At 37.1% G+C, this 25,922-nt stretch overlaps 1 protein-coding gene and 1 non-coding gene across 5 annotated transcripts in view; one reads left to right on the plus strand and one right to left on the minus strand.

Annotated features, from left to right (window-relative positions):
• Positions 1 to 10,020: 10,020 nt before the first annotated feature.
• Positions 10,021 to 10,125, minus strand: LOC141570257 (U6 spliceosomal RNA). Its single transcript, XR_012494264.1, has one exon. It is a non-coding gene; the product is annotated as a U6 spliceosomal RNA (small nuclear RNA).
• Positions 10,126 to 23,949: 13,824 nt separating this feature from the next.
• Positions 23,950 to 25,922, plus strand: part of PLXDC2 (plexin domain containing 2) — a 390,269-nt gene continuing 388,296 nt past the window's right edge. The window contains exons 1-2 of one of the 4 annotated variants that reach the window (XM_074324846.1): positions 23,950 to 24,086; positions 24,714 to 25,483. In XM_074324846.1, coding sequence (XP_074180947.1) covers positions 25,372 to 25,483 — 112 coding nt within the window. In that variant the 5' untranslated portion in view covers positions 23,950 to 24,086; positions 24,714 to 25,371. Of the gene's footprint in view, positions 24,087 to 24,209; positions 24,345 to 24,446; positions 24,551 to 24,588; positions 25,484 to 25,922 lie in introns of those variants that run through there. The other 3 variants (XM_074324845.1, XM_074324844.1, XM_019756009.2) reach the window with 3 other exon arrangements.

Raw genomic sequence — 25,922 nt, forward strand, 5'->3', positions numbered from 1 at the left:
TCACGTCTCTCCAATCCAGGCCCCTGTCCCCTCCTCCATCCCATTGAAGCTGTTTCTGTAAAAGATAAAACATTTTCCATGTTAGCCAATCATTCAGACACATTCTCTTTTGTACTCAATTCATTCAATTCAATTGACAGCTCCCTATATCTTGGTATATTTTCCTTTCTTTGCTGTTACAAACCGCAATCTTTGAATCCTCTTATTATCTCAGTGGACTCCTTTTCTCAGCCTCATTCTCTGGCTCCTTCTCCTGTGCCGAGATGTTAGGGGTCCCTAAATGTTGGGGGCCCCAGAGTTCAGCGCTGGGCCCTTTTCTCTTTTCCACCTCCCCTTCCTTCTTCCTACCTGATCTTATAAATCTCCTGGTTTAACTCTCTCAGTATGTCCTAGATTTTCATCTTCAGCCCTGCTCTCCCATTTTAGGACCATATTTCTGTATTCGATTGCTTACCTGACATTCCCACGTGGGGGTCTAACAGGCATCTCAAATTACCATTTCAAAATGTAGTGCTTGACTTCCCACCCCTCTCCTCAAACTAATTGGTATCATTGGAGATTGAATTCAGCTGCAAGTAAAAGAAAATATCAAAAAATAGTGGCTTGAAAATATAAATTTTATTTTTCTTTTATATGAAAGATGCCTGAAGGTCAGCATTCAGAGCTGCTGTGTAGGCCCCTTACTCATTAGGTGTCTTTGTATGTTTCTGATTCACTATCTTAGCAGGTGCTTCCATCTTTCAAATCACTTCAATATCTAGGTTTCAGGAAGGGAGACAGAGGAAAGATAAAGAGGTGAAAAAGGCATATCACCGAGCTCCAAATAACCTTTCCAGAAATCTCACAAAATATTTCCAATTATATTGGCCAGAACCCAGCCAGAGGGCACCCACATAGCTTCAAGGAAGAGAACACAAAAATGGATTTTAAGTGAACCCGTTTCCATCTTTAATAATACCGGAATTCTATTACCAACAAAGAACGGGAGGATTGGTACTGTGTGGCAAGTGGAAGTCTCTTCCACACTGTTTCTCCTTTAATCCTTGCCATCTCAGTAGAGAGAACTCTTGTCCACCTGGTGGGTGATTCAAATTAAAATCCCAGGGTCATTCTTCTGCACATCCAATTTATTAGCTCGTTCTCTTAGTTCCTTTCCAGAATACATCTTGAATCTATCATCTTCTCCTTCTGTGCCCTTAATATGTAAAAGCCATCGCCATCTCTAAGGTAGATGTATTATTGCAGTGGCCTCTTGTTGCATCTCTTTTTTTCTAGTTTTGATCCCTTGTCATCCTTATTGCAGCCCATGTGGCTTGATTTGGTTTGCTGTGCTGTCAGGTTTTTGTTTGTTTGTTTGTTTGTTTGTTTTTTTCAGTAAAACCACATGAGCTCCCTACCTAAAAGCTTTCAATGGCTTCCTGTTGTATATAAAGTAAGAACCCAACCTCTTATCAATGGTCTGCATGAACATGTACATGTACACCCACTCTCACCTCTGCTTACCTTTCCGCAGCCATAAAAGATTCATACGCGTGTACATCAAGGCCTGTCCGCTTCAGGACCTTTGTGCCAGGCAATGCTCCTCCAAATGTGTTAGGTTTTATTTGTTTGTTTTCTTTGTAGTCTGTCTCCCATTGCTGCAATACAGGCTCCAGTAAGACTGGGGCTTGTCAGAACTCTTCACCCATTTCTCCCCAGTCCTGGAGCAGGACCTGTCTAGCCCTGGTGGTGCTTGGTATTGTTGAATGAGTAGATACATCTCTTACTCGTGAAGCAATGAGAAATTTTTATCTTTGATTATGGCTTCCACTATATTCTAAATATTCTGAATATTCTATAACAAACATGGATTGCTTTTGAATATTAAAAAGGTTTATTTTAGTTAAATAACTTAGGTATTTTAGTTAAATGAATAATACCATTAAACAATAATGTAGTGTATAATTATTAAGTCTGAAGTTAGCTAATTACTAAAAATCTAATGCTTTGCCGCAAAGCACTTATAATTTGTAAGATAGGGGCTAGGGACATCAGGTAAGGAACAAATCAGACACATAACCTCAAGGAGTTTACTGTTCAGAAATGGGAACTAAGAAATAAGTGGAGCTATCTATATTCTAACCCAGACCTTGGTAAGTACTGGAAAAGATACATAAATTACATGTGAGTCACTGCTATATGCCCCCCTTCCGATTTGTGTAGCTACTGTACTATACTGTATTCCATGGTCTCCTGTGCAGCTATTATATAGACAAATTCAAGTTGTCACTTGTTCCTGTAGCAAAAAGTTTCTTCCATCCTGATTCACATTTTTGTCATTATTCACTCCAAAAGTAAATTTAAAAAATAACAAAAACAAACCAACAAAACAGATCATTAAATAAAGAACACAACCCTCTGAAGCCAGGTTCCAGTGTACCTGTCATCGCTGTCCAGGTGTTAGGAAAGTTCTTTTCAGGCACTTAGCCTAACTTTGAGATGCTACTTAGCTGACTTCAGAGAAAGTGAGCAGCATACTTGATAATATGCTGATTAACCAGCCTTTTTATTGGATAACAGCCTCAGGGAAAGGAACCATTAGAAAATCAAAGCAGAAAAAACGTTAAGGCCACCAAAGAGCTCTAGAGATAAGGTGTAAGTGATTTAAAAGGAGAAACATTTAGTAGCCTTAGTTTATATTGAAGAATAAATACCTCATGACATTGAAAGATGTTCAGTGAGCTGTTTATTTATAAGAACCAAGACTAATATCATATTAGGCATTGCAAAATTTAGTAATGTTAGGGTACTATTTTAAATTCACTTTGATGATTTCTTTATCGTTTATTTTCTTAGTTCTTGAGAGATACATGCAGCTGTAGTTTTATTAATATTAGGCATCCTCAGAATTCTAGACATAAAGAACTTAATAAGAGTAATAGATGCCTTTTTTTTGCAAACAGTACTGTGCAAAGATGAAAAGATATTTAATATCTTGTTTTTCCTATATCCTTTATAAAGTCTAATTCTGGCTGGGTGCATCTTAAGTATTTAGTACATATTTATTTTACTATAATGGTGAGAAAACACTGTATTGGGAAGATAAATGAAAATATTGTTCTCAAGTCTATCACATTAATTGGAATACCCTGGCTATTTTTTCATAGGCTACGTAACTGTTAAGGTTCCCTCTGGCTATAAATCATTTAGTGTTTTCTTCTTCTTTTTTTTTTCTTCCTTCCTTCCTTCCCTCCCTCCCTCCCTCCCTCCCTCCCTCCCTTCTTTCATCCCACCCTCCATTAGATGAGGTCTAAAAAAAAAGAGACAGCTTTTTTCCCCCATTAAAGTCTCTGGGAAGAGAAACTCTTCCTATATTTGATTATTATTTGACTATTATACATGAGACTTTCACACAAATTTTCAGAAATGCGTTAAGTAAGGAAGTAGACCCATAAATGGGGACATCCGGTTGTCAGATGGTGGTGGTATTCTCTCTCCTCACCAGAAGTGCTCCTCCTCTTTGTTTCTCTCTTGCTTTTCTTCATCGCCCCTGTTATTCCGCTGTGCATTTTCTCTGCTTGTACATTAGGCCTGCTAGTGACACCTAAAGGTACCCATAGGCATTGCATGCCTTAGGACACCTCAGGAAGCTAGAGTGGGTTGACCTCTACCATGAATTTCAAATATTTGCACGTTTTGAAACCTAGGTGCTTTTCCTCTCGTATTTTAGAATGCTGCAGAGAATTTGAGGAGAATGTCAATCTTAGAAATGCTTGACTAGTGCGGCATGGTATAATAGGAAATGTGTGTGTTCTTGCACTGGATTGAAAACTTGACTCTAACTGATCAGCTGCCATAGCCTTGAGCTACTTACCTATCCACCTAGAAAGTCAGTTTCCTCATTTACCAATGTGTTTTAAAACACTGATAACTTGATACAGTGAAGGTTAGACATATATGTATATAAAGCATCTGGTATCTTGTAGACATTCAATAAATGGTATTACTGTCATCATGCTAATTATACTGATTTGTGTTCTATTGTATTGGAGTGAAGTACAATTATGTATAAAACATGGATCCAATTTAATGAAATTAAAAGTTGTCTCTTTAAAAAAAAACAAACCTTAAAATTAAAAGCAAAGTTGACTGCCTTTCCGTATTTTTGTTTGATCCTTAGAAAGTGTTAATTAATTGCTGTATGATCAGTAATGGAGTCTGGAGAATCAATGACAAATACTAAAATAATTATGTTAGGAAATAAGTTAATTGTTAAAGCAGATCTCTTTCTTAAAAGTGAGAAAATGAACAAGATGTTTATTGATTTTCTTATAACACAGAGATGCCAAAATGGTGCCGAACCCTGACCACCCCCATTATCTGTACTTAATGAAACAAGAAAACTTTCCAGAAAGAGGGGAATTCAAAGAAGTTATATCTGAAAACGAAGCAAAAATCAGTATTGAGTGTCTGCTTCTTTCACTTATCTCACACTGTAAAGGCCTTTAAATATTAAATACTCCAGGGAGCACACAGGATAGCCAGTAAGACTAAGAAAAGTCAACAACCAAGGGAAGAATGTGAATAATTTTGTTTCTTTAATGTACTTTTTTTTCTTGCTTTAATATGTTTCCTTTCCTCCTCCCCAAATTGTTTCTTCCTCCTCTGTCCTGGATAGGGACTTCTTTTCTCAACAACTCAAAACTCTTGTCTCCAATCTCTCTTTATGTCCCCGCTCATGATTCTTTTCATTTGTAGTCAGTTTATTGATTCTCCACTGTAAGATACAAGGACAATTTGAGAATGTGCTGAGCTCAGTACTGACAGTATTAAGAAGGTAAAACATGAGCTCTGAAAAGCAAGTCATGGGCATGAAAACTGTTGGTCTTTTAAAAAGCAGTGGGCATAGAGAGGAAAGATTGCATTCTGTACTAGGGTTTTTCTCATAAAGGCAATGGGTTAGGTCTTCAGTAATGGATAGGATAAGAAGTGAAGATGCAATAAGGAGTTAGCTGTACATTTTGGGTAGATTTAATGTCATGAGCAAAGAAATGCAGGCAGAGAAAAAAAAAACAGATTTTGGCACAAAGAACAAGTCATTAAGTTTCAGGACAGCACAGAGGGTAACTTTGGATGACAGTGTAAGGTGTCTGAACTCTAGTGAAGGTTTCTGAGAAGAACATGACATCTCCAAGAAATTATTCTGGCAACAGCGTGGAGAAGAAGGATTGTAGGCAGAAGTGTAATTTTATAATAACTGTACATAGTCCAGGCCCAAGAGTTTAAATGACTGAAATTTGAAATTTGTAAAGTGGGGAGCAATGTTAGTGATAGAATGAAAAGAAGAAATAAAAAATACTAGATCAGAAACAAAAACTTCTCACACTAGGGGGCCTTGGAGAACGGTACTGGCGTTGATAAAAACTGACATCAGAAGGAGAAACTGAAGAGTGGAAAAGGGACAGGAGAAGTGCAGTGTGATTTGTACTCATGTTGAGATGTCAACAGAATAACCAGGTGGAACTGTAGCTCTTGGGAGAGTTACTGTACAGAGAGGATATGAGCTTACGTCTCCCTGTGTGGCGAACATGAACTTCACAGTTAGCGTTAGCATGGTTTCCTCCATTGTGAAAATCACAGTGAAGGTGAGCAGGAGGCAAGAAATGGGTAGGGGCATAGATCTCCCTCTTCAAAAATCATTAAGTACAGAGTCAACATCAAACTAAGAAGTTCTTGACTTAATACTAGAGTCAGAAGGATTTGTGAATACTGTCTAACTTACAACATCTGTATTCCCCACATAAGAAAACAGTAGCCATAAGGGGGCATCCTTAAACTAAGGCCAGCTCAAAATAGGCACTGGATAAATATTTATTGAGTGAATCCATGTCCATGATTTTTTTTGACGTCTAATTATTGATCTAGGGGGAGAAACAGGAATTTCACGGCCCCCTATTTTCATTATTTTTTTGATTGTGGTAAAGTGTACATAATATAAAAGTTACCATTTTCACCCTTTTAAAATGGACAGTTCAGTGGCATTCATGACACCCACAATGGTATGAAGAACATGTTCAGCACCCCAACCAGAAGCTCTGCACCCACCTGATCCCCGTTCTCCCCTCCTCCCAGCCCCTGGGAATCGCTAATCTGCTTTCCGTGTCTATAGCCTATTCTGGATATTTCATCTCAATGGAATCATACAATCACATAATGGGGTAATTTCTTTTTTATTTGATTGTGGTAAGAACACTCAGCATGAGATCTACCCTCTTAGCAAATTTTCAGTGTGTAGTAGATTGTTGTGGCCTGTGGGAACAATGTTGCAAAGCAGATCTCTGGAGTTTATTTATCTGAACTCAGACCTTATTCCTGTTGATTAATAACTCCCCATTTCTCCTTCCATCCTAGTCTTTGATTTTCTGAATGTGACTATTTTACCTGCCTCGTATAAGTGGAATCATGTAAAACTTGTCTGTGTGTCTCTCACAGCCCCCTGGTTGCTAAAGAAAGGTAATGTGGAAAAAGTTGAGGGGGGGAATATTTTAGTTCCACTTAAGCTGAGGACGCTTATCGAAGCACTTAACCTCTCCAGTAGAAAATAACATTATAATTCTAGTCGCTTTAGAGTTTACAGCATGCCTCCATGTTATTTCAGTTTTACAACCTCCCTGTGAGGTAAGGCAAGAATTATTATATCACAGATACAGTGATGCTCAGAGGTACTGAGTGGCTTGCTGCAAAACAGTAATTAATAAGTGACACTTAGGTCTCGGATCTTTTGACTAAAACTAGAAGCATAAACAAACAAATAATCACCAACAATTATTTAGAGGTATCAATGACTGGGCTAAAAACATGTGAACTTTAACATTTCTGTCTTCAAGCAAGATACAATTTTCATATGAAACTATAAAATATCGCTAAGTAAAAAAGTAGATTAATTATCTGATGAGTAGTTCACTCATCAGATAGGGCCTTAATACTCATGTTATTGATTTGGGAGTATAATCAGACATTATTTATTCCTGAAGATGCTTACACTGTAGTTGAGGGAATGAGCCAGAATTTACCAACATTTCAAAAATATAGATGTCTTCCCAAATCTTAGTTTTAAAAAGTCCTCTATTCAAATAATGAAAAAAAAAAAAAAAGATTAATAGGTTGTCCCAAAGCAAAAATTCATAAAATAATGGATACCTTTTGAAATATTACATTGCTTTTACGTATTTGAGGAGACACTGGGACTTGCATATATTTTCTCACAAAACGTGAAGATAGTCTGGGGAGCGTTTGAAACCACCAAGAGGACACGACTGGCCATGTACCCATATAGTTGATTTTCTTCAAGATTTACTTTTTAATGACTCTTTAAAATATAGTTGTCTTTAGCACTTACACTTGGTAATTTCCATAAAATGTTCATTGTAATAGAAAAAAGTAAAATTGGGTGGAATAGTACGTGAAATTCATCGGTCTTTGTTAACCTCATCTGTGGGAAGGCTGATGGTTGAGCTCAGAAAACTGAAATTGCATGTGAGCTGTTTGGTGTGTTCTAGCCCTACCCTCTGACTTAAGCAAGTGTGGAATGCTGGGACATCCGTGTATTTCTTCTAAAGCTTAAGAGTACTTGATATAGAGAAAGGAAATGGCAAAGTATAAATCAGCAGGATTAAGACTTTTGCTTACAAATAACTGATTTTCCCACTTTGCTCAATTTCTAAAGACAGTTCTCTGTGTGCTGTCCAGTAAATCAAATGGAAAACTCCCAGCCGGGGGTCCCGTGATAATTGTCAAGACTTCATGTACCATGCTGAAGGTTGTATTTCAGACAGAGGTTTATAATGCAGCTTTAAAATGATAGTCAATAAGAAAATAATTTTTGAGAAAGGCTAATTTGCTTTGTAGTCAGTTCTACCCGAATATATGCATCTATCTTACCTGTGTATGTGTAAAATGATAGTGTTTAAAAAGATCTCTTAATTTCCCACTGGTTTATTGTATAACCCTTAGATTGCAATGTTGTTTTTTGTTTGTTTTTCATGGCACCCACAGTTAACAATTATATGCATTTTACTTAATCTCCATAACATCAGTAAAACAATATCCTGTAATTGTGACAAAAGTATAGGAGTGGTAAGGGCGGGGATGGTACATAAGGAAAGCAAAGCTAATTAATAATTTCCAGTCTTACTGCTTCTCATCTAGTGTTTTCTTCTATGTCATTTAACCTGGGGACTTGTGTGAAGTCGATTTTGGCAGCCTAGAGAACTTGAAAGGAGCTTCAACAAAGGGGAAACTGGCACGTTTACAGATGAAATGGCCTTAGTACCTAGGACAGAACCTGGCACACAGTAGGATCTCATTCATTCACTCAACATCCATTTATTGAGTGTGTACTATGTGCCAGGCACTGTTTAAGGAAATGCAAATATATCATTGAACAAAACATATAACATTCATTGTCTTTTGGAATTTATATTTCAGTAGGGGAGCAGAAAATAAGCATAATAAAAAAGCATTTAGAATACTAAAAGGTGATGTGCCATGGAATAATAACATCACTGGGTTAAAAGGATTGGGAGCGTAGAAATGGTGGGTTAGTTGAGATTTTTAAATGCAGTGGCCAGGGTAGGCCTCAGTGAGGTGATGCATGAGCGAAGACCTGAAGAAGTGGGGATGTGAGCGGCATGCATATCTGGGAGGAGAGTTCCAGGCAGGAGGAAGCTGCAGTGAAAGGCTCCTAAGGTGGGAACAGGACTAGTGCTTAGGAGGAACAGTGCGGGGACAATAAAACAGGCGCAGAATAGAAGTGTAGGTTTGTTTAAATAGGTCACATTAAGGGGAGCACGTGGTGTAAGGCTGTGGAAGCCACCCAAGAGTTTGAGCTTTACTCTGAGTGAAATAGGGAGACAAAACAGTGTTGGATTTTAAACAGAGGAGAAACACAATCTGACTTATGTTTTAAACAGATCACTCTGGCTGCTGTGCTGGAAATAGATGGGGATGAGGGGAGAAGCAGGGAGGCCTTTGCACTATTAGAATTATCCAGGTAAGAGATAATGGTGGCTTAGATCAGGCTGTGGAAGCAGTGAGAAGTTCGCTTATCCACCTATTCATTTTACAAATCACAATTGAGGGTGTTTTTCTGTTGGTCACTGTTCTAAGCACGTTAAGTATTCACATGTCCTTATTTGCTTACATAATGTGGTAGGCTGAACAACCTCCACCCAAACACATCCACATCTGAATCCTGAGAATGTGTTGCTTTACATGGGAGAAGGGAGTTGGCAGATGTGATTAATTTAAGCATCTGGAGATGGGGAAATTCCACTGGATTATTTCAGTAGGCACAGTATAATCACAAAGGTCTTTATAAGAGGGAGAGGGTCAGAGTCAGTGGTAGGAGACTTGAGGACAGAGGCTAAAGGTTGGGGTGATGTGAGGAGGAAATGGCCAGGAGCCAATGAATGCAGTAGACTCCAAAAGCTGAAAAAGGATTCTCCTCAGAAGAAATGCGGTCCTCCCAACGCCTTCATTTTCCCCAGTGAGACCCATTTCAGATCCCTGGCCTCCAGACCTGTTAAGCCACTAAGTTTGTGATAATTTCTTACAGCAGCAATAGGAAACTAACACAGAAAGTAAGATTTCCAAATAAATGCATAACAATCATATGACTCTACTATAATTTACTTAACCATTTTCTTGTATTGTTCAAATTTTAAATTGTTTCCAATTTTCTCTTGCTATATAAAATGCTGAAGAGAATATTCTGATGAATAAATCTTCGCATGCATTTCTGATCATTTTCTTAGGTATGGAAATGGAATAACTGCTATGATTGAATTTTATATTTTAAAATACAGGGAGAGCAGAGAGAATCACACAAAAAAACACTATATTCATATACCAAGATTAATTTTTATTAACACTAGTTTTTATATAACAAAATAAATAAAACGTAAGTGGTAGAGGTTAAGCACCCTTTAATCTCCTTTGCCATTCGCTTGGCCACCCCCATCTCCTCCAAGACAAAGACCGATAAATATGAAATGACGCACAAACGTGTGTGCCATCCTTGCACACTGGCCGTGTTAATCTTTTCTGTGCTGTTTCAATTTTAGTATAGTACATATTGACAAAACAAGCACCAGGGTTTTCTTTTAAGCTAACAAACAAACAAACAAACAAACAAAAAACTCGAAGAAACATAGCCAAGGTCATAAATCATAGCTTGTTCATGACAATAACATGTTTAGACTCAAGAATAGGACTCTTCACAGAAAGTGAAAGGCAGATGTAAGCATTAAGAGAAATAAGAATAAGAAAGAAAAGGCTAAAATGAATAGTGAAGTGTCGTGGCTATTTTTTCTAGATATGCGTTTGATCTTCTCTATTTTATCTCACTTTCAAAGTATTAAAATAGAAATTAAACATATGAAATCTTCAAATTATGCAGTTGCAATCCATCACTAATTTTGTCACAGTTCCCAAATTAGATTGGCCTGTGTTCTGAGCTGAGAAGAAAAGGATATTGTTTCCTTTACTGTAATTTTACTGTTTTATTAGGGTGTCACAGTGGCTACTTACAATCTAGTTTGAGAATAGGTCCCTTTGTCAAGCTTGGCCATAATTTGGGCAAGCCCCTACTTAAGCAGAACACAATTCAATTAAGAGGATGAAGAGTCATTCATATAATAGGATATCACAAAACTAGAATTTTGACTTAATTCTAATTTGACTCATCAAATAAAAGTGTCTCAAATATTTTCTCAAGATCTGTAATTTTTAAATGGCATTCCAAATTGCATATATGATACTATCAGTTTATATTGAAACAATCATTTTGATTCATTTAGAAGAACAGTTCTTTTATTCTGGTCAATCTAAATATTCTAGCATAAATTTTTAGGTAATATAATTTGTGTAAGAACCATAAGATAAGAATTACTACCATTGCAAAGGTACACATTTTCCTATAAAATATCTTACATTTCTATAAAATTTCATACTTTTCACAGGAAAATATATACTGTCTTCTCAAAGCTACAAATATGGTTTATTTATTAATTTGAATAATAAAAATTTTTAAAAATTGGAAATAAATAATTGAAGAATAGATGTCTGTCTGTATATTGCACACACACAATGAGAGATTGTGTCTGTATTTAAAGGGCCAGTCTTTTTCCTGAGATGAAACTATACCCTCTTTAAAAATAAAAGCGTATGAATAATTAGCTTCCCCATATTTTTTACTTATTCTGATTAATAAAACAAGGAGGGAGGGAAGTTCCCACAAATGTCTCTAAAAAGCTCTATAAGTGAACCTATGGTTTTAAAATCAAAATAATTTAAGCTCTGACTGACAACTCATAACCAAGGAGGAGCTATGTAATGAGATGGGCTTGTCCTCAACGTGGCTGTTCCTTTCTAAATTCTGAATTACCACACCTCATTACATAAGTGGATTTAATCTTAGAGGAATGCACTTTGTATTTCATTCTAAATTTCTCTTTCTTACTGTCCGAGTAATAAGACTGAATGTAGAAATTTAGATGCTAGAGATTTTTTAAAAATATCATGTATTATTTTTTTGATGTAGTTTTCCTTTTCTTTTAAGCTTACTCTCGTTTACCATGAAAACAATACGATATTTAAAAAAAAGAAAAAAAAGGCATTTGAACTCACATGTAAGGTAAAACGTATCTTTATTGTCATGCCTTTACTCTAGGACAGTGTTTTCCAAGTGTGGTGTTAGGATGACTTGCATCATTTAATCACCTAAAGAGCTATTTAAAAAGTTAGTTCCCCACGTACCACCCCAACTCAGACTCATTTAATCTGAATCCCAGGCAAGGGTGTGGATCAGAAACATGATACAAAGCAAGCATACCTGGTGATGCTGATGGAGATAGTTCAAAGAGGACATTAAAGAGCTGCTTTATGGGCTAATGTCATATATGTTTCTAAGACTTGTTCTGTAGAGCTGCTTTAATAGTCAATTAAATATGCTACATGTGTATCTATTGTATATTTAATGAAACTTACTTTTGAACTGATGATTGATAATTTGTGGAACTGCCCATAATGATGGCAATAACTATGGATTCCATATCTCTAAATTAGTCCAATTCCTGCTTTGATCGTAGGTCAGTCAAAGCTACCCCAGGGCTGACTGGTATACACACTTGAGTGGCAACCTTGGATTAGGCATTATACAACATCGATATTCTTTTCTGCGTTATTTTATGTCCTCCTTTTTTTCTCAAGTCTTCCTTGGATAAACATAAAAATTGCACTTCTCTCTCATGAAGATTCTGCCAGCGTGTGCCAGCTGTTCCCCAGCCCCAGTTAAGGAGCATGATCGTTTTCATATTCCCATTAGCTCAGATGTTATTTATTATAGTTTGTATTTTTAAAACATAGATTTTCCTGGTTTCCCAAATACACAATGATAGCATCATTTGTTTTTGTTTTTGTTTTCTGTCTACACAGCCTTCCTTCCTCCAAATATCCCCTAACCCTGCAGGAAGTACTAACATCCTTATCCTGTTGAGAATCACATTTATCTAAAGTACTATTGTGCTTAGAGTGAACATTAACATTCAGATACTGAGTCAAGTTGCCATTATGCAGCTTGGACCCAGATTTACAGTTTACAAGACTGGCTGCACAAGGCACGTGATCCTTCGATGATGCCAGGACTCTGAGGTGTCACTTAGATTGGAGAATGAGATCATCCTGTGGTTGTGACTCCGTGACTTTCCTTCGATGATGTTTTCTCTGTATATCTCGCTGTCCTCTATCTGGAATCATTCCTCGGTGCTGTCTCCAGAAACTCTCTGTACACGATTTCACATGTCAGTTATACACGGGCATCATTTGCTAATACACATCTCTATTTAGACCATGCTCCGTCCTCCCACCTTTTCAAAGATCTTCTGAGTCTTTAAAATGTGGCCTCCTTTATCTTTCATTGTGCTTTCTTCCACTACCACATGGAGTTGCTTTGTTCGTCTTCACTCATTCTCTAGAGGTAGAGAATTCGGCAGTATCTATTAGGTTGGTGCAAAAGTAATTGCGGTTTATAAAGGTTAAAAATAATTGTAAAAACCGCAATTACTTTTGCACCAACCTAATAAATATAGTGTGTGTCCTCTGTCCTATAGTGAAAATGTTTCTTGTCTTGACTTTGATTTTGGTTTACCTTCATCAGGTAAATTCAAGAGTTAATCCTCCAACCCTATAAAGTATATCTCTTTACTTTCCATGCTGCACAAAAGAAAAGTTTAAATGATCTTTTCAGGATTAATACAATATACTTCGTAGTCCATAAAACAAGGAAAAGTAAGTAGCTGATGATCATCTAAATCCAATATATTAGAAAACTCTTACACTTAGGTGTCACAGGATATATGGGATATGAAATATTTGCAAACTATATAATGACAATAATATAGGGGTAAGATTTCTTATTTGAGGGAGCTGCTTATTTTATTGAATATCTTAAATAAATATGTAAATCCAAATTTTCAAAACCTGAGTCATACTTACTGATGAAAAGACTTAAAATGTGAAGGATGAAAAATAGGAAAATGAACTGAAACTAAAATGAAAATTAAAATGCCATTAGAAAATTTAACATAAGACAGTCACTGAAATATTTTCAAAGTGACATATCAAGAAGAGAAAGTAGCAAACAGCTAAAACTAGTGAGGCAGTACGAAAAACCAATAAGGAGAAAAATCTTCCTAAAAATGATGGATGATTTAATCAGGACAACTAGAATTAAATCACAAGAAGGAACACACACAGGTACTAAAATAAGTCAGACCAAATTCTGTAGAGCTAGGAAAAAAAAAAATTGGTTATTGGATTCTTTAATAATAAATGGAATCCTCTAAGTACTAAGAAATTAGTAGACTTTTCCAGTTATGTACAAAAGGCATTCATTAACAATAGCACATTAGCACTTATTAAAATTTTTGATGCTGTAAGAGATTCTAAAGCTTTTATTTGCCTTTTTTTACACAAATTATACTGTGATTTCTCTGTCATGTTGAGTAGGTCATAGAATACCTGAGTTTGAATGTTCCTTCATTTTTTTGCCGAATTTCAACAAATACTGTATATTTCACTGAATCGGCCACAATTAAATAATACTGATGTTCTACCAACACAGTACAATGGCAACCAAGTTCTATATATTTGAAAGTACCTTACCCTGAGAAACTCAACAGGAATCTTTGGAAAGCTCCAAGTGGAACATTTTTTGTTGAAGATTACTTTTGTTGCTCTTGTGTTTTAAAATCATGGTATTATTAGATTGATATAGTTTTATCCCATATATTTCCATGAAATACCCTCCACCCCTTTCTGTCCCTGGTTAATTAATAGGACATTTCTCAGTACGTACTCAATGTATAATACTATTGATTATATTTTTCTTTTGACAGTCTTTTTGAAAAAACTGAATACAATTTCAGTAGTATTATGAATGAAAAAGCTATTTTAGGTTATCCTGGAAATTTACAGTCTTAACATACTTGTAACATATATCACAATATATTTGCTATTGGAATATTTGTTCTATGTTAAACCTTTTAAAGGGCAGACTTGGACCTTTGGAACACAATGTCTTCTAACCAGGATTTTGCATCTTCTTCTCTTGAAAGATGCTGGCTAGATCTACCTGGTTTTAAAATATTGTGAAAGGAATCTTTTATCAAACTTGAATGTACCATCTCCATCAACTCTCTTTGAAAGCTATTTTAAACTTCTTTTCAATTAAAATGGGGATTGTCCATTAGAACTAATTTCCTACATATTTATCTACTAATCTTCTTCTAGTGCAATAGAATTTATCTAATATTTATTTAACAGAACAAGAAGGAACAAAAATCGTCTTTAACTTTAGAAATATTAGTTCAGATCTTCTGAGGATCACATGTGAAGACAACATGATCTCTTACCAATTTTTGACCAAAGAGGGGCACAGTTATCAATCCCGGAAATGACTGTGGTTGACATTAGTCTGCTTATATGAATGTGTAAAGACTTGCTGGACCCGTCAGGTTTCAGGTGACTGCGTGTACAGCTGAAAGAGTTTCACCACACCCTTTCTTGACTTCTCAAGCTTTTGCATCATATTGCATAAGCAACTCTGCTTCTTGTATATGTTGATTTTAATCATCCTATGTGAGGTTTGGCCCTCATTCCTTAATAAACGTTGTTGTAGTTGTGATAACCTATTATCATTTCTCAAATGCAAAGAGTACATATTTGTAATTGTGTTTATGTTCATTTTCCTTCCTAGCAATAATATAGTATTTATACTAAAACAACTCTTTATTTTCTCTTGAAGAATAAAATAAATAAAAAAAACTAGTAATAGAAATATAATCTCTAATAAGAAAAAAAATTAGAGTCATATTTAAGGAGGCAAAGGAGACCTTCAGGGGAAAACCAGATTGTCAGGGAAATTCTGAAACAAGTGACAGTAAAGCCTAGATTACAATAAAAGATGAAACCAGACTAACGAGATACAAAACAAAACATGCTCCTTACAAAAGCAGTACCATAAAAGATATATTATCAAGTATTCATTAAGACTTTTGGTGTGTGTTATGTTTTATGAATCTTACTGTTGAGAATAATTAGAGATTTTTACACAGAGTATATTAACATGAAACAAAAACAAAATCAGATGAAAGTTAAATTTTGCACAGCAATCAGTATTGTGTCCATATCCAGAGAAGTAGATGGAAGATTCAATTTTATCTACATACTATCCTTATAAATGATACATTATAATATGTACACATGTCCTAAGGGATTTAGATTTAATGTGATTTCTTTTTCACTTGCTGACATAACTTTTTTTTTCCAACTCAGTTTTTGATTACACATATGGCCTAATTATATATCATCGTCCTTGTTAAAATAGACTCAAATGGTTGTCAGTAGATGAATGGATAAACAAAGTGTAGTATATACATACAATAAAACTGAGACTCAAAGCCATTTTTAGATGGCTAGGAACAACAAAGATCATTTCCAAGATACATTATAATAAAACTATCCAGTATAATAAAACTATCAAAATTAAAGAAAAAAATCTTAAGAGTACAATTGAAAAGAAGATTGTAACTTTCATGGGACACCCTCCCACCCCCACAACCTGCTCCTCAGTAAGGTTATAAGCAGATTTCTTAGCAGAACCATACCAGCCAAGAGTAAGTGGGATGTTATTCAAATACCTTAGAGGAAAAATTGCCAACCCAAAACTTTACATGGCAAAGTCCTTCAGAAATGAAGAAGGGATAAAGACTTTCCCAGAGAAAAGCTGAGGGAGTTCATCACCACTAGACCTGCCTTGCAAGAAATTCTGAAAGTTGTTGTTCAAGTTGAAATGAAAGGACACTAATTAGTAACATGAAAACTGTGAAAATATAAAACACACTGGTAAATGTAAGCATACACTTAAATTCAGACTACTCCAATACTGTAATTTGGTGGTGTGTTAATCACTTCACTCTAGTATAAAGATTAAAGGGCAAAGTATTAAAAATTGTGACAGCTACAATAATTTGTTAATGGATACACAATATAAAAAGATGTAAGTTGTGATATCAAAAGCATAAAATGTTGAGGTAGGACTAAAAGGGTAGATTTTTTTTGTATACAATTTAAGTTAAGAATTAAAATACACTGTTATATCTAAAAGATGTTTTATGTAAGTTTCAGAATAACCGTAAAGCAAACACCAACAGTAGATGCACACAAGAAAAAGACAAAGGAAGCAAAGTATATCACTGTGGAATATCATCAAATCACAAAGGAAGAGAGCAAGAGAGGAAGAAAGGAACTACATTTCAGCCAGAAAACAATTGATGGGATTAGTAAGTCCTTACTTATCAATAATTACTTTAAATGAAAACGGATTGACCTCTCCAATCAAATGTCGTAGAATGCATGATTGGATTAAAAAATACAAAACAAAACAAAAAAATAAAAAACAAGACCCAACTATGTATGCCTACAATAGACTCACTTCAACTTCAAAGATACACATAGGCTCTCAGTGAAAAAAATGGAAGGAAGAATAATTCCATGAAAAGAGAGAAGGGGCGGGTATACTTATATCAGACAATATAGACGTGTGTCAAAAATGGTAGAAAGACAGTATGATAAAGGGTGGATATAACAGTTGTACATACACAAGCACACAACATCAAAGCACCTAAATATATTAAGCAAATACTAACAGATCTTGAGGGAGAACTAGAGAACAATGCAATAGTAGTAGGGGACTTTGAAACCCCACTTTCAACAATGAATAGATCATCCAGACAAAAAATCAATAAAGAAACATTGGATATGAACTAGTATACTTTAGATCAAATAGACCTAATGGATATATTCAGAACATTGCATTCAACAGCAGCAGAATACATATTCTCAAGCACACACAAATTATTCTTCAGTATAGATCATGTTAGATCACAAAACAAGTCTCAGCAAATTTAAAAGGACTGAAATTATACGAAGTATCTTTTCCAACCACAATGGGATGTAACAAGTCAATAATAGGAGGACAACTAGAAAGTTAACGAGTATGTGGGAATTAAACAGCACATTCCTGAACAACCAAAGGGTCGAAGAAGAAACCAAAAGGTAAATCAAAATATTACTATATCTCAAAACAAATGAAAATGGAAATACAACACACTAAAATTAATGGGCTACAGGGAAAGGAGTTCTAAGAGGGAATTTTAGAGCGATAGACATCTAAATTAAGAAACAAAAAAGATCTCAAATAAATAACCTAACTTTACTCCCCTAGGTCCTGGAAAAGGAAGTAGAAATGAAGCCCAAAGTTAATAGAATGAAGGAAATAGCAAAGATAAAAGCAAAAATAAATGAAATAGAAAAACAATGGAAAAGATCAACAAAAATAAGACTGTTTTTTTAAAAAAGATAACCAAAATTGACAAACCATAGGTAGAATTACCAAGAAAAATAGAGGACTCAGAAACATAAAATTATAAATGAAAGAGGAAACATTACAAGTGATACCACAAAAACACTATTATGAATAATTGTATGCCAACAAATTAGACAATGTAGAAGAAGTGAGTAAATATCTAGAAACATACAGCCTACCAAGTCTAAATCATGAAGAAATAGAAACTCTGTACAGACCAGAAAAAGGTAAAGAGATTGAATCATTAGGCAAAAACTTCCCAACAAAAAGAACTCAGAACCATAAGCCTTCATCGGTGAATTTTACCAAACATTTAAAGAAGAATTAACAGCAATGCTTCTCAAACTCTTCCAAAAAAATTGAACAGGAGAGAATACTCCCAAACTCATTTTAAGAGAGCAGCATATCTTTCTGATACCAAAGACAGATAAGAAGACTACAAGAAAAGAAAATTATAGACCAATATACCAGATGAATATAGTTGCAAAATTTCTCAAGAAAATATTAACAGAATTCGACATATTTAAAGGTTCATACACAATGATCCAGTGGGATTTACCCCTGGGATGCAAGGATGGTTACTGTATGCAAATCAATAAATATGATACACCACAGTAATAGAATGAAAGATGAAAATCACATTATCATCTAAATGATCCTAAAACAATCGTGTAGATTGTTTTAAAATCCTAAAATTCATATGGGACAACAAAAGTTTCCAAATAGCCAAAGCAGTCTTGAGAAAAAACAAAGCTGGAGGCATCACACTTCCTGACTTTAAAATATATTACAAAGATATAGTAATCAAATATGGTACTGTCATAAAATTAGACACATAGACCAATGTAACAGACTCAAGAGCCCAGAAATAAACCCACTCATACACAGTCCTAATATTTGAAAGGGAGCCAAGAATACTAAATGGGGAAAGGATAGTCTCTTGAGAAAACAATGCTGGGAAAATTGGATATTTACATTCAAAAGAATGAAATTGGACATTTGTCTTATACCACTCACAAAAAATAACTGGAAATGGATTAAGGATTTATTTGTTAAGCCTGAAACCATAAAACCCCTAGATGAAAATACAGGGGGAAAGCTCTTTGACTTTGGTCTTGGCAATGATTTTTAGATTTGACATCAAAAACACATGCAACAAAGGGAAAAATAAACAGGTAGGGCAACATCAAACTAAAAAGTTTCTTCACAGCAAAAGAAACAATCAACAAAAAGGCAATCTATGGAGTGGTAGAAAATACTTGCAAACCATGTATCTGATAAGTGGTTAATATCCATAGTATATAAGGACTGATACAAATTATTAGCAAAAAAACAAATAATATGATTAAAAAATGGTCAACAGGTACATGAAAATGTGCACATCACTAATCATAAGGGAAATGGAAATCAAAAACCACAAGATACCATCTCCTGCCTGTTAGAATGGCTATTATAAAAAAGGTAGTAATAACAAATGGTGGTAAAGATATGGAATAAAAGGAATCCTTGTTGACTGTTGGTGGGACTGTAAAGTGGTTCAGCGAATGTGGCAAACAGTATGGAGGTTCCTCAAAAAATTAAAAATGATCCAGCAATCCCCGTTCTGGGTATATCTTCAAAGGAAATGAAATCACTGTCTCAAAGAGTTATCTGCACCCCCATGTTCATTGCAGCTATATTCAGTATAGCCAAGACATAGAAATAACCTAAATATTCATCAATGGATGAATGGATAAAGCAAAATGTGATGTAAATGAATGAATGAATACTATTCACCAATTAAAATAAAGGACTAAATACTGCCATTTGCAACAATATGGATGGTCTTTGAGGGCATTATGCTAAGTGAAATAAGTCAGAGAATCTAAAAAAAATGAAATTATGGAAACAGAATAGATTGGCATTGCTGGATGGGGGATATGAAGAGAGATTGGTCAGTTTAAGAGGAGTACACTCTGGGGATCTATGTATCACATATTGACTATAGCTAACAAGACTGAAACTATATTGAAAGTTGCTAATAGAGTAGATTTTAAATATTCTCACCATAACAATAACAACATAACAATAATTGTGTGAGGTGAGAGGTGTGTTAACCTATGGTGGTAGACATTTCTCAGTATATACTTGTATCAAATCATCACATTGTACACCTTAAACTTGCATAATGTTACATGTCAATTATATCTCAATGAAGCTGGAAAAAAAGAAGACATCTAAAATCAATAACCTAACTTTCCACCTTAAGAACTTAGAAAAGGAAACAAGCTAAATCCAAAGCAAGCAGAATGAAGTAAATAATAAAGATTAGAGGGAAATAAATAAAATAGAGAATTGAAAAACAACAGAGAAAGTCATCAAAACCAAAAGTTGGTTCTTTGATCAAAATTTACAAACTTTTAGCTCAATTTATCAAGAATAAAAGACATGGCTATAATTATTTAAAAAATGGAAAAGAACAAATGTCTGTGAGGATTATCAGAAATTGGGACCCTCATACATTGCTGAGAATGTAAAAAGGTACAGACACTGTGGAAAAAGTTCATCATTTCCTCACAAAGTTAAACAGTCACCATATCATCCACATATCTATGCAATTTGTATGACTTGTACATGGATGTTCATAACATCATTATTCATAATAGCCAAAAAGCGGGAACACTGTATATGTCCATCAACTAATGGATATAAAATAGAAAGTCTGACAATTAAGTTAACGAACTCATCCTAGAAAAAAGTGCTGCATACCTCATTGCTCAATATCACTAGTCAGCATTCCAGAAAAAGAGTTCCAAAATTGCTTTGAAGGGTGGACTAGGCACTGGAGTAGGTGCATAGTTTCCCAAGGGGAGTGCTTCATTGGTGTAAAGTGGTATCTCATTGTGGTTTTGATTTACATTTTCCTGCTGACTGTTGATATTGAACCTCTTTTCATGTGCTTCTCTGGCATTTGTGTATCTTCTTTGGACAACTGTCTTGTCAAACCTTTTGCCCCTTTTAATTAGGGTTTTTTTTGTTTTGTTTTTTTAATTATTATTGAGTTGTAAGAGTTCTTCATATATTCTGGATTCTAGGCTCTTATCAGATATATGAACTGCAAATATTTTCTCCCATTCTGTGGATTGTCTTTTTCCTTTAAAAAAAAAAAAAAACTTTGTTTTTGAAGAATTAATTAGCTTTATTAAGCAATTAATGGATTGGGCATCATCCCATCTAGCAACTAGAAGGGCGCTCCCTCTTTTCACTTTCTTAATGTCCTTGAAATGTAAGATAATGCCTCTACCCTTTTAAAGAGTGTACAATTCCACTTTAATCATTTGTTTTCTACTATTTTGAGTTGCACATTTTTGTACATTGCTGTTTACTGGTAAAAAGAAAAAGCTTTAGCTTATTAAGATTCAGAAATAAGACAGTGTAAACAAATGCTATTTTAATGCAATATATTATTTCATTATGAGTGAGCCAAATATAATTATATTGTTAATTTCATCTACATAGTAAATGTAGCATTGATATGAGGATAAAAGGCATTAAGTGTTCTTGTATGTTAAATGTTCCTGTAAAAAATGTCATATTAGCTGTTAGGTGAATTTGGGGGGAAAAAAAAAGCTTCTTTGATGCAAAACACTATAAAATTTATACTTAAAACTATAAAAGAGCAAAAAGCTGAAAACATCCATCAATAATATAATTAAATACCAATTGATTTTAAGAGCAGAAGTCAGCCAAGATGAACAAATGAGTCTTGTAATTCCACACCAGAGGTCAAAAAATTAGTGCTATCAAATGAGGAGGGAGAGGAAATACCATAGACTGAGAGGAAAAGGTCATAATATTAGTTTAGGACTGAATTACAGCAATACTAATAGCAATTTTCCCTTTATCTGACGGCAATTGTAGAAAGTTTTAACAAATCCTATTAAAATGACAAAAACTATGTCCTGAAGTAATTTTTAAAAAAGATTACAATAAATACTAAGTACTCCACAGCCTGTATTTCATCTGTTTTTTCCAAGTGAGCATAATGTTTTCTTGAGTATCCTGTTAGCCAAGTTTCAATTCAAAACAGGTCCTTGGAAACCCAGCAACGTGAGAGATGGATGTGGGTAATTGTACTTACCTTTATACAGATAGTGCTGCACTTGGAATGTCTAAAAATCTCTGAAAGTTGGTGTAGATAAGGGTTGCAAACAAGTTTGAAATCTGTACATACATTAGGTCAGGTGCTAATGTCTGTCCAAATCTGTGTTGTTGAGTGTGATTCTGAGATACAATCTTAAGATCTTAAAGAATAAAGTGTTCTATGAATTCCAGATCTTTGTCATGAAGAAGAACTCACATCCTACTCCTTTGTGATTCCTGATTCATTTGTTCCTTGAGAGGTTAGCTAAAATTAAACCAGTGGGTTAAAGAAAGAAAAGAAAAAAAAAAAAAAGAAAAGAAAAGCAAAACCAGCAATTCAGTTCTTATAACTATAGTAAATAGAAACAGACCTGACTCTTTATAACTCTTCTCACAAATCAGATGGAAGATGAGACTTTTTCCATAAAGTCATCTTCGTTTCTCTCCAAGAAATTGAAATAGACAATTCAGCTATGGTGAAATGTATATGGCAAACTCAAATCATTTAAGCCTCAACATAAGCTACTTTTAATTAGCCAGGATTAAAATTAGCCAGATTTTCTTGAGGTGGCTCCTTTTGGGTTCCCTATAATTTTGCGTATAATAGGAATTGGAGTTTCACAGACTGCTTTAGGAAGCTTTCCACACAGATTCATGAAGTAGTGACCTCACCGGGGATGCAGACAAAAAAATGAAAAATCAACATGAATTTAAGGGCAATCAAATTTTGATAAGAAGACTCAGTTTTCCAACTTAATGTCACACAGATCGTCTCCTTAGGTACTCAAATTTGGATATATGTTACATAGAAGTTAAAAACTCTTCACTGAGCAGAAATGAAAGAACCAGTTTCCCTATGTATAGTGAGGAGGAAGAAATGAACCTGTTGGGAGAGGAAGGGTCTTGGCAAGTCTGTATGCATAACATGTTTCTCTATATGTATGAATGTATGTATTTACATATAATTCTGAAATACATATATGCTGAAATAAAGAGCAAATTGAGTATTGAATTGGGGAAAACATTAACACTTCCTGTTTTCCTTCTCACCAGCTAAGTAACCACGACAGAGCCATTCTTTTAACATCAAATTAGCAGAGTAGTTTGATTATCCAGATCCACTTTCAGTGGGTAGTGTGATAAAATTAAGGTGTTTATTATGGCATCTGTAAACTACTCAGAGCATGGAACAGAGTGGACAAGAATAGACTAACAGGACCTTTTGCACTCAGAACACTGAAGTGAAATCTCCATTTGATTTAGTACTCCCTCTCTTCTCTCTTAATTTAAGAAACATAAAGTAATGTACTTTGTGCCAGACACTGGTCTCAATCCTTTAAGTATGCAGTATTAACTCATTTAATCCAATACAACAACCCATAAGGGTAACTACAATTCTCCCCATTTGATGGCTGAGGAACCAAGGCACTAAGGGATTAAGCAAAGTCAGATAGGTATTTAGCCGGGGAGGTGGAATTTCAGTCCACTATGGTTGGTTCTAGAATATGTACTTTTAACCAATGTGCTTTGCTTTCTCTGTATTTATCCCTTTAAAATGAGATTAACTGCAAAATCAGATGTAAACTAATGAAGGGGGTGGAAAGGGTTAACGCTAAAGCACATCCGCGAGCTGGAAAAAAAACAAAAACAAACTAGCTAGCGAATGCCTGTTAAAGCCCCCGTAGGAAATTCGGTGGGCCTCCTGTTTCTTTAAACTCTAGGCTTTCCCTCCAGCTGACACTTTACAAAGCAGCTGTGGCGGCGGGACCGCGTTGCCCCAAGCTACCTTCCTCCACACGTCTCGCGGGTCTGGGGTCCGAAGGGGCTTCGCGGGGTCAGTAACCGAACCCGCTCTGGTTTGCTTTCTTCACACCCCAACTACTGCCACACAAGCTCTCCGGGGAATGGCGAACTCTAATTAACCCTTTAGCGCCCAGGAAGAACCCGCCGGCGGGCCGCGATTCCCCGCAGCTGGGCGCGAAGGCGGCCCGGGGGCCAGGTGGGTGCGGGAGCCGCTGGCCGGACTGCAAAGGGCGCGAGGCGGGTGCAGGGATGGCTACCCGGCGGCGCGGAGGCGCCGCCCGGCACTACCCTCCTGGCTCGCCTTTCTCGCCGCCTCTCCCGGCGCTCCGGGCCGCCGGCTGCCGGGGGCGCGCCGGGCTGGAGTTGCCCTCTCACTCCCCCTTGCATTGCTCCCCGGGTTTAATCTCTCGGCGACTCCTCTGCCAACCCTGAGGAAAGTGCAGCCATTGGACAGGTCGGTGGTAGCTGCTGGTTGCGGGGAGAAAGGTGGTAAAAGGCTGGAGGAGCGAGTGGGAGGGAGGAGGGAGGAGGGAGGAGGGTGCAGCGGCCGATCTGGCAAATTGCGAGCTGCCTTCCCTCCCCAAAGTGTGGAGCAGGAGCGCGGGGGAGCGCGGCGGCGGCGGCGGCGGCGCCTCCTCCGCCACCCAACTCCGGGGCTTGGTATGGTTTGGGGCCACCTCCTCCTTAGCTAGGAGGAACCTCTCCCAATAGGTTTCAGCCTGACTTTTTTTTTTTTTCTCCTTATTTCTTTCTTCTTCCTCTTCCCTTTGTTTTTTTTTAAACAATTTTTTTCTTTTCTTTTTTTCCTGGCTTGGGACCTCAGACTGCTGCAGCCTGAGCCTTCCCAGGGCTCAGCAATTTGGGGCTGCCCATCCATCCCTCCGGCTGCGAGAAAGGACGCGCGCTCGGCGTCGGGCGAAGAAAAGAAGAAAAACTTGTCGGAGGGGTTTCGCCAGTCCACAGTAACCCCTTTCCCGTAAACCCAAGCCTCCCGCGAGGGCCGTCCCAAGACTGGGAAAAGTTCCTTCCGAGCCAACAGTCCTCTTGGATTTGGAGGAGGCACCCACGCTGGCTGTGGAATTAGATCTGTTTTGAACCCAGTGGAGCGCATCGCTGGTGCTCGGAAGTCACCGTCTGCGGGCACCCGGGTGGCGCTGCCTGTGCGGAAGCGAGAGTTTGCGAGCTCAGGCTGCAAGTGGTCTTCCCTCCCTGCGGTGGTGGTTCTCTGTCTAGGGTGAGGGCTGCGAGTATTGTGGCAAGTTGCGAAGAGAGACCCGGAGGTCCGGAGAGGACTGCGTTCCCCCCGTACTCTTCTTCCTCTTCCTGGCTCCAGAGTGTGAAATCCCAGCGAAATTTACAGAGGCCTCCGGGTCCAGCCGAGACCTGTCCGCAGCGTTAAGCCCGTCGTCCCCATCCCCACTGGGAACACAGGGCGCCAGGGCAAGACTGGCGGGGAGGAGGAGGGAGGTCTCGGCGGCGGCATGGCGAGGTTCCGGAGGGCTGACCTGGCCGCTGCAGGAGTTGTGTTACTTTGCCACTTTTTAATGGACCGGTTTCAGTTCGCTGAAGGGGATCCTGGAAACCAAATCAATGGTAAGATGCGCTTGGGCTTCTTGATTTTATGCTCAGCTGTAAGACCTCTCTAGTGCCCCCATTCTCAATCCACCCCTTCTTCATCTGTCTGCCCTTCGGAAAGTTACTGCAATTGCTTTTTGGGTAATCTTGGTCTTTCCTAATGGGGAGAAGAGGGTTGGCTAACGAAGGATGGAGGGGACTAGGGGTTTTCTTGACGATTCGGGCTTGCTTCACCTGAGCGCCAGGGGGTGGTACTGCCTCCCCCAAGTCTCCCAGAGTGGGTTCTGGTGTCAGAGCAAACCTCCTTCTGTGGATACCCCACCCAGGAGCAGGCGTTCCCGGGCCGTCTCATCTCCGGCTCCCCTCCTTCCTAGCTGCGGGGATAAACGAAAACGAAGCCAGCGTGTGATGAGGTTGTGGCCAGCTAGGGATTGCAAGGCTCCCCTCAGCTGGAGAA

This window comes from Rhinolophus sinicus, linkage group LG02 (assembly GCF_036562045.2).
Source record: "Rhinolophus sinicus isolate RSC01 linkage group LG02, ASM3656204v1, whole genome shotgun sequence".
Classification (NCBI taxonomy): Eukaryota; Metazoa; Chordata; class Mammalia; order Chiroptera; family Rhinolophidae; genus Rhinolophus; species Rhinolophus sinicus.